The 10185-nt window shown below is 46.3% G+C and overlaps 1 protein-coding gene across 1 annotated transcript; it reads right to left on the bottom strand.

Annotated features, from left to right (window-relative positions):
* Positions 1 to 9073: 9073 nt before the first annotated feature.
* On the bottom strand, positions 9074 to 9919 carry LOC133717045 (uncharacterized). The gene has a single exon (XM_062143671.1). It carries the CDS (start codon positions 9765 to 9767, stop codon positions 9198 to 9200), a length of 570 nt encoding a protein of 189 aa, XP_061999655.1. The 5' UTR covers positions 9768 to 9919; the 3' UTR covers positions 9074 to 9197.
* Positions 9920 to 10185: the final 266 nt, after the last annotated feature.

Raw genomic sequence — 10185 nt, forward strand, 5'->3', positions numbered from 1 at the left:
GCCTAGTGTTTTTTAGAACCTTGCCATTTTCATTTGGATTTGTTAGATTGTGGTTCTCCAATCACCCAATTTTGAGTATTATTATCCTTGATTGTCATAATAGTATTCGGAATTGTTGGGTAGGGTAAGTGGGTAACTGTTATCACAATTACTCTTTTCGACCTTATTTTTTATGGTGATTGTAGATACCTCTACTAGCAAGGCTAGTTTGCTATCTCACCAAGCATAATTAACACCCTCTTTGGGACACCTACAAGCCATGGTGAGGCCCAACCGCTACTTGCATCTTGTAGCCCTATGTTCAAGCTACGCTACGGTATCCGGAAGTCGCAAATCCGTTGCCGGGAAGCCACATTTGCGGCCTTGCCAAGTTGCCCTCACAATATGGTTTTCTACACTAGAATAGTGGGTTCTTGTCCCACATCTAAGAAACTGTGGAGGAGATGGCTTCCTTCACCTATAAAAGGAACTCTCCTTCCACTTAGAAAGACATTCCATTACACACTTTGTAATCCACTTGGGCCGCAAGGCCCAAACACACATAGTTAAACATTCAAGTGGACGTAGTCTCCCCTCAGGCTGAGGCGAACCACTATACTTCTTGTGTCACTCTCTCTCTCTCTCTCTCTAAAGCTAACTAGAGATCACTCGGATCACTAACGTTAACATTGGCGCCGTCTGTAGGAAGCCAACACAAAGGCCTCGTCACCTACCACGAGCTATGACCCGAAAGGGTCGAGTCAACGCTCGTTCAACATCAAATCAAGGCCGGTCAACGCCCATCAGGCTTGGTCAACGCCCCAAAAGGTTGGTCAACGCTGACCAACTCAAAAAAAAAAAAAAAAAAAAATTCACTCTGGGCACCCATGTCCATTCTCGAATCATCATTAGCGCCAAACTCCATCTCCCCCGACCTCCATGTGCTATCTTCGATCATCATGAGGCTCCGCTGGGCGCCATGACGCATAACCCACTCCTAACGGCCTCGGGCCTCTGCTAAGACATTGGCGGAGCTCCTCCGCTGGCAACATCCGCTACCCTGGCCCGCCGGACCCCCTCCGCTGAGCTCGCTCTCCACCAAGCTCCAAGTGAGCACCCAGCACCGCCAAACCAGGCAAAGCTCCGCTCAGTCAAATCCACACCACACTTTCTTCGATCACAGCAGCTACCGCCGGTCAAAGCACCACCAGCAGGCCTCAGTTGGACTCCAAGCCTCCGCTGACTGGCAAGCCTCCGCCGGACTCCAAAGCACCGCTGGCCATGCTACACTAAGCTTCACCGTTGCAAGTTCACCGTCGAGCTGCACCGCTGACAAAAATTACCGCTGGATTCACCCCTGGTCCACACCGTTGGCCCGAGCTTCTTCTGCTAGCCACCCCCGCTGGCAAAATCTCCGCCAGCCACAACGTCGTTAGGAGAAACCGCTAGCCAAGGCTCCGCTCAGCTAGGCGGCCTCCGCCAGCAACAAGCCACTCAACATCACTTCCGTCAGCAACCTCCACTGGCCACACATCTGTGGCCATGCTCCGCCGGACTGTACACCGCCGAATACTTCCTACCCATCCTCAACGCTAATAACGGGCTCAACGATGTCATCAACTCAGCGGCACCACCAACCGGAAACCGCCAGCGACCATCAGCGGCATCGCCAAATGGCAACATCCCGAGCTTCTTTTGCTAGCCACCTCCGCCGGCAAAAGCTCCGCTACTGCCAACCGCTAGCAAGCCAGGCCTCCGCTGAATGCCAAGCCCGTTGAGTTCCAAAACACCTGGAACAACTCCGCTGGACATCACACATTGCAGCAGCTCTGCTTAACCGCTAGACAACTCCGCTGGCTAAAGCTCATTTGGCCAAAGCTCTGTTACCGCTGCCAACCGGCAATCGTTGGACAGTACTCCGCTAACCGGTAACCGCTGGGCTGAGCACCCATGACTCTCTTCAATAAGTCTCTACTCTGCACCATTCTGCCGGTGTACAAGGCCTTGCCGCCATTCCAAATTTGTACTTGTCCTGCAAGATTAAATCGCGGTAGTCGACCCACTCAAAATCTGGGATAGAAAGAAACTCGGGTGCAGCTCCTTCAAACACCGAGTGGCGAATGCCTTTAAGCCACACAGAGATAAGCTCTCTTATTTAATTATTTATGTCATTGTTTTCTAGAAGTTAGAAAAGCTTCACGTGCCCCGTACGGACTTATCAACCACACATGTCTGCATAACCTGCTAGGCATGCTTTGCCATATTCCATCTTTCAATTATAATCCGCTAGGCTCCACGTTCAAGTGTCATGCACTGACAACATTGGACACTTGTCTGCCTATACATATGTACAACGTACACCTACTCTGTTGCTTGTCATATGCATCATGATTTATATATTCATTATCATGTTTATTAAGCCGAAATTAAGCACAGATCCTTTACCATATTTGTCTTCATTGGAAGACCAAGTGAGCACTTGGCTGCTGCTTGCTAATCATGCTAGGCACTTCCAATATAAATGACCATATAGTTTCTGGAAACTTATAGACACTCATATAGGCCATTGCATGCTTATATCAAAGTGATTTTCGTCACTAGGGCCATGTACATTTACATTGCCATGCTGCCGTCACGTCCATGCTTCAATTAGCATTACACATATATAAGGAGAGTTTGTATGTTCCCTACAAATTCGACATTCAAAATAGACATATATATATATGCATGTTATTTGTCATCAAACACTACATTTCCTTGTACACTTTGCTTACAATTTTATCAAAGTACATACGCAAATTATTGATGTTGATTTTACAAATACACATATTAATCATCTATTTTGTTTCAAGGAAATTCAACTATTTCTATCGAGCATTCAACGGCAACTACGAGTTGACGTACATTATCGGAACACTTCATCCGCCAAAGTAATGGAGCATCATGCTTGGACAACTCCAACATGATTTGGGTACCTATATCAATTCCAATTCCAACTCACTCCAAATCGGCATAAGATAAATAACTATACCTTATATTTTACGCTCTTGGAATTAGAGCTACTACCATGCCAATACCATGCTTTTACTACTTTTAAGCATGCCTACAATATATCACACTTGATATGCTTTTACATGCTTCCATAAACTTTTGAGCATGCCAACAACATTTCGTAGATTTGGCAACACTTTCTAGATCTCACATACTAGATATGCCATGCTTCACATACCGATCTCAATGATCCTTTAGCATATCTACAAAAATGTAAAAATGATATTAGCATCCACATTACAAGTACATGCTATACACATATGCCATGCTTCTATTTAATTGCAACTCAATTAAATAAACATGGGACACTCAAACAAAATATTATTACTTGCTCTATGTGTTTTCATTTTTCATACAGATACAAACTTTACGAGTCTATGGTCTACGACCAACCGCCAAGCGGTAAGGCAACGCCTCATAATAACAATGACCACTACACGGCATTGCAGTAAGGGACTAGTTCACACAGCCCACGGCAGCCATTGATCCGGCAGTTAACCCCGACGCTTGGGTATCTAAGATTAGGTTCGCTACCTAACACCCAGTGCTTAAACGCAGCTCCCCTCATAAAAAAAATTTCCGACCATTCGGAGGTCTATAGCTAGGAGTGGGGGACTCCTCGCATGGCCTAGCAGGGGCCCACCCGAAAGGGCAAAAGCGTTCGCTCCAACCAATTCTAGATGGACGACGCACTCGCACTAATTATGCTTGATATACGGCATAAAGCTACACTTTGGTATCAACCCGCAAGAACACCCTCCTTGACTGGGGACTTCAGGGACTTATACATACAGCCCAGCATAATTAGCAACGGCCACGCTCATGCCTCAGGGCGTCACCATCGAGCTACCCGTTAAAGCCTCATGGCAACACCGAGCTCCGGGCTCGTGCCTCAGCGGCACCGCCAGGTTTTCGCGCTAGTACCTCAGCGGCACCGCCTCCTTTGCGCTCGTGCCTCAGCGGCACCACCGAGTTTTCTCGCTTTTGCCCCAACGGCATCCCCGAGCTTCAGCGCTCACGCCTTCGCGGCACCCCCGAGCTTCTCGCTCATGCCTTCCCAGGCAACCTACGAGCTTACCGCTCACGCCTTCCCGACAACCCTTGAGCTTCCCGCTCACGCCTTCCCGGCAACCCTTGAGCTTCCCGCTCATGCCTTCCCTACAACCCTTGAGTTCCCGCTCATGCCTTCCCTTGAGTTCCCGCTCATGCCTTCCCGGCAAACCTTGAGTTCCCGCTCATGCCTTCCCGGCAACCCTTGAGCTGCCGCTCATGCCTTCCCGGCAACACTTGAGCTTCCCGCTCATGCCTTCCCGGCAACCCTTGAGTTTCCCTCTCATGCCTTCCCGGCAACACTTGAGCTTCCCGCTCATGCCTTCCCGGCAACCCTTGAGTTTCCCTCTCATGCCTTCCCGGCAACCCTTGAACTTCCGCTCATGCCTTCCCATCAACCCTGGAGCTTCCCGCTCATGCCTTCCCAGGCAACCCACGAGCTCCCGCTCATGCCTTCCCGGCAACCCCGAGTTTCCCGCTCACAAACTTTCCGCTCATGCCTTCCCGGCAGTCCTCGAGCTTTACACTCATGTCTACTCGACACACCACACGTTAATGGAACATTGAATTCTTCTACCATTTGTCACTTGCGACAAATTGAATTCTTTTTGCGTTCCATTAATACGAGCGAAAACCAAACAGACACAACCGTACGCGCGGTCATCGTTCATGAGTTACAAATGCATACCTCCACGGCGCTCATGCAACTTACATCTCACGAGCGTAACCCCGTCAAACTCGACCTCGTTTGTCCCCTTGCGCGCGTCACACATTTATCATATGCAATCCATATGCTCACACGACCATGTATCACACACCTCATACATTCGTATATACCAACGCATATCAATGCAACTCACATTTGTTGCCCAATGCAACGAGCATTCTACATATGCCTGTTTTTTTGTCTTTGTTGTGCAGGTTAACGAGTCCATTCTTGCTTACGGAGTTCGGGGACTTGTAGGGGCTCCGTACCGCCCGGTTACTTATGCTTGGTGACATCATGTGTATTACTCCCCAACCAAGAAGCTCTTCTTACTTGGGGACTTCGGGGACTTGTAGATACCTCTACTAGCAAGGCTAGTTTGCTATCTCACCAAGCATAATTAACACCCTCTTTGGGACACCCACAAGCCATGGTGAGGCCCAACCGCTACTTGCATCTTGTAGCCCTATGTTCAAACTACGCTACGGTATCCGGAAGTCGCAAATCCGTCGCCGGGAAGCCACATTTCCGGCCTTGCCAAGTTTCCCTCACAATATGGTTTTCTACACTAGAATAGTGGGTTCTTGTCCCACATCTAAGAAAATGTGGAGGAGATGGCTTCCTTCACCTATAAAAGGAACTCTCCTCCCACTTAGAAAGACATTCCATTACACACTTTGTAATCCACTTGGGCCGCAAGGCCCAAACACACATAGTTAAACATTCAAGTGGACGTAGTCTCCCGCTCAGGCGGAGGCGAACCACTATACTTCTTGTGTCACTCTCTCTCTCTCTCTCTCTAAAGCTAACTAGAGATCACTCGGATCACTAACGTTAACAGTGATGGTTGCTAGAGTGTGTTACAATCAATTGTCGAAACATAAAACATTTAGTTTTGAGACTTATGGCCCTAACAAGGCATAAGGTTTGAGACTAGTATAGGGTAGCCAAAAACTAATTATTCTTTCTTCTTCTTGTTTTTGCTTAGGGTTTTGACTACTATTTTATGACAATCAAATTAGCTTTCTTTTCAACTTCCTAATACTAAATGGAAATCTGACAAAACATTTGAAGCATCATTTGAATTAATCATCATCATTCCATATGATTTTAGATTAGAACCTTCAATTCCATGGTGACCCTTGATGCGATGCATCCCATCCTTCTATCTATCTTATTTTCATGTTGTAGTTAGTTAGTTTTCATTTATGAAAATCCAAAAAAACATTGTGACTTTCCCGCTATCATTCATTTGTAAATCCATGTGGGTGTGAGCATTACAAGCACTTTTGTGTGTTTCACGGCCCTATCTAGGCCATGCTTGGTGCAAGGCCGTCTACGTGACTTTGTGTGATGCAAAGTCATGCTTGAATGAGGCTCGGTGCCTTGTTTAGTATTTTTTCTATTTTTATTTGTTTGTGCAAGTGATTTTCAGTGACCTAGAACCATAGGATTCTTAGCTAGCTCTTAATTCCTGAGGTACGATAAACCGGGATGTAAATACTTTCCATCTTTGATGACCGTGTTGATTGTTACGTGATAGGCGAATGAAAAACGCTCAAATCACTGTCATTGGGAAGAATACGTCATTGACACCAATGCTGACGCCGACATCGCAGTCAATATAAAGAAGACGTCATCCACGTCAAAGCTAACGTCGCGGAAAGTTCAGTTAGTTCAGCGATCATCGACGTCGAGGCTAGCGTCAAAGTCGTTGAGAAAGGATTCGCTGACGTCGAGGTCGTTCAGAAAAGCGTCGCCGACATCGAGGTCCTTGGGAAAGGCATCACCGACGTTGAGGTCCTTGGGAAAGGCGTCGTCGACGTCAAGGTCCTTGAGAAAGGCGACGGCGATGTCGAGATCCTTGAGAAGACATAGCCGACGATGCGGTCATTGAGAAAGGCGTCACCGACGTTGAGGTCGTCGAGAAAGGAGTCCATGTCGACGCTGATGTCGCAGTCATTGAGAAAAGCATCATGGTCATCGAGAAAGGTGTCGCAGTCATTGGCACCGGCATCACGGTCATCGAGAAAAGTGACACGGTCATCAAACCCGGCGTCGCGTTTATCCAGAAAGTCATCACTGTCATCGACGCAGGTGTCGCTATCCTCGAGAAGTCCACTCTATCATTGACGTCGACGTCGCAGTCATCTGGGCTTGCATCGCGATCATCGACACCGCCATTGCGGTCATCGAGAAGTCTTCTCCGTCATCGACGCCAGCGTCACTGTTATCGACGTTGGCGTTGTGGTCATTGGTACTGGCGTAGCAATCATCAACGTCAGCAACACGGTCATCGAGAAATCATCTCCGTCATCAACGCTGGCGTCAAGGTCATCAGTGCCGGCGTAGCGATCATCAACGCCGACATTGTAGTCATCGAGAAAGGCATTTCCGTCACAGCCATGGAAACAGCGATGACAATCATCGAGGTCGGTGTCACCTTCATCGAGAAAGGCGTCACCGAAGCTGAGAAAAGCATCGTGGGGAGAAGCGTTACCGTCATCTAGACTAGTGTTTCCGTCATCAAGACTACCGTCGTCGTTGTCGGGACGAGCGTCGTGGATGTCGAGATTAACAGTCATGGCCTAAAGAGCCAATGTTCAAGGATTCAAGTGATTGAAAAGGCTAAGAAGCTTCGAAATCGAGGAGCGTCATCGGGGCCTATGTAATGTGACAGGAGAGACTCGTCTATCACAGGGAAATTCAATATCGTGTGTTCGCGGTAGTCGGTGATAGTGTCAGGAGCCAATATAAAAAAAATAAAAAATAAAGAAAACACGGAGAGAAGAGACAGAGTTTGGCAACAGGGTCTTCAGGCTCGTCATCTGGCTTGAGCCGCACTGGGAGCATAGCTAGAGGATGAGGCCACTCGCCAGAGGCACCCTACGCAAGCGAGACCGGAAGCTAGGCTCCGGTGCAGCAGGCGAAGCACTAGGGCACGATGCGCCGTTGGAGGTGCCACAGGCAGACTAGTCCGAGGCTGCGAGACAGAGGCAGATATGAGTTTTGGTTTGGGGGAGCGACACTTCGTTGGACGTGCCATGAGCTGACTAGTCTGAGACTGCGAGACAGAGGCAGATCTGAGTTCTGGTTTGGGCGCATCAACGTCATTGACAAGATAAGATGTAGACTCTGAACAAGGAACCAGAATCTTCTTATATGAGCACAACGATGCTTTCAATATGAGGAAGGCCAAGATGAAGTTCAAGGAATGGTGCTCAAAGAAAAATATAAAGATGTGGAGCCCAAAGAGACAATTTGAGCTTTAGAAATTTTCTGTTTGGATGAATTCCTAAAGAGAAAATTTGGGGGCATTGTGGGAGTGGTCAACTAATTTTACTGGACCCGCAATTAAAGTTTTTAACTCCGCAATTAGTATGGAGATAAATTCATGTCATGAATGCGGCGATTATTACAGCATTAACCACGATAATAACTACGCGCAATGATTGCGGCTATGATTGCGCAATGAATGACCTTCATAAATAAGTCATGATTAACTATTGTTAATGCAGCAATGATTATCAGCATAAATGAGAAAGTTAATGCGACCATAAAAGTGGGAATAATGGCGGTTTGTCTCTCAAGTAAGTCCCTGCCTATATAAAAGTCACCCGACGTCAAGGTAAGGCATCTCATTCCAACTCTTTCTACTCCATCACTAAGAAACGTACTGACTTAGGCATCGGAGGGTTTTCTACAGGTACTCCCCCTCCTCTTCGAGCCGACGGTCAAACTTCGATTCAACGCTCCAAGGAAGCTTCTCGATCATTCCCGGTCAGCTCCCGCTCCAGTCCGCATTCATTGGTGAGTCAAAATCCTCTACGGAATTTTTCGTCACTAACATCAACCAAGTGGGATTGTTAGGTTGAACTGTTGAAGTCGACAAAACTCTTAAACCCACTGAGGGATCCACGTAAAAGTTAAAGACTTAAAGGTGGTGGTGATGGCCGGGGTAGATTACGATTGACAGGGTAGATTATAATTGGGAATTAACCATTGAAGGAAAAAAATTATTAAATGAAAACTTTCGGCCAAACCCTAATCATTTAGTCATGGTATGATCATGTATTGCTTCTGATAGGAATTGCTAATTTATGTAGATTAAATTAATCTAGAGGTTACAATAGCATTATAGGGTGACCCGGCCTTTCGGTGTTCTAGATTTTTTTTTTTTTTTTTTTTTTTTTGAACTCTGAAAAAATCAATAAGATGATTTTGTAAGGACCCTTCGTGTTATAAAAAGATGTGTACAAATATTTCATATGCATGGACACATTGTAGTTCATAGTAATCTCATAAGTCATAAATCTAAGACGAGAAATTTATAAACAAAAGTAAAAATAATAATAATAATAATAATAATTAAAGAAGAAGAAAGGCCTTATATTGTATCTGAGCATACTATTCATGACGCTTCTTTCCACCTACTAGAAACAGTACTCCACTGTTCGGAACCAGCTACCGACGAGCCTCCGGTACTTCCACACTTGGCCACCGTCCTCGCGCTATCAATCAACTCCTCAGTTTTAGCTCCCTGCGACAATATCTCCGATAGCTCCTCAGGGCTTATGACCAGGTTTACCTTCCACACGCCGCTGCTCTTGTTACCGCACTTCGGAAACGCTTCCGGATCAGCCTTCTTTCTCTGGTAACTGTCGCATGATGACATGCGATACGGCGTGCATAGGCCGCTGTTCTGATGATATAAGTTTGGTGTTTTGATGGGTGTTTTGTAGGGATTTAGAGGTAGCAGATGGTAGAGCTCGTGGGGGTGAAGTTCTTCGTTGTGTAGGAGAGGCTGGGCCAAGAGGTCGAGGCTTCGGAAGATGGCGTGGCCGGGGAACTCGTCGGTTATTGCGCTGGCGGTGATCGGTGCATAGAGCTCCATGATGCCGCCACTGGAGGTCATCACCTTGACCATCTCTGCTTGATCATCTGTCTCAGCTCCGAACCCTTTAAGCACACAATTGCCCATATGCCAAGAGAACAGAAACAATATTAGGATGTGGCTGATTATGGGAAGGAATTAAGATTAAATACAGAGGGTTGCTTCTTCCATGGCCAAAACGATTCCTACCGGACACAATCTTTTTTCTTTACCAATCCAAAAAGGAATGTGTCATCTATGTTGTTCTTATAGTGGGGCGACCCTACCTATATTCTTAAGGAATAAGGACAATATATTATATGGTGGTTAATTAGCTATTATTAGTTTAGTCATTAAGTATATTTTTATTTCACCTATTTAATCACATGAAGAATATTATCAGGTCATGATTATGCAATCTTGGCCCTTTAAATAAGATAAAACTCAAATATTTTGGATAATGGTTGGCTCTAGAGGATCCAATGTGATATGATGCTTACCTTTATGTAATTATTTGTGGTTTTTC

Source organism: Rosa rugosa, chromosome 6 (genome assembly GCF_958449725.1).
Source record: "Rosa rugosa chromosome 6, drRosRugo1.1, whole genome shotgun sequence".
Taxonomy (NCBI): domain Eukaryota; kingdom Viridiplantae; phylum Streptophyta; class Magnoliopsida; order Rosales; family Rosaceae; genus Rosa; species Rosa rugosa.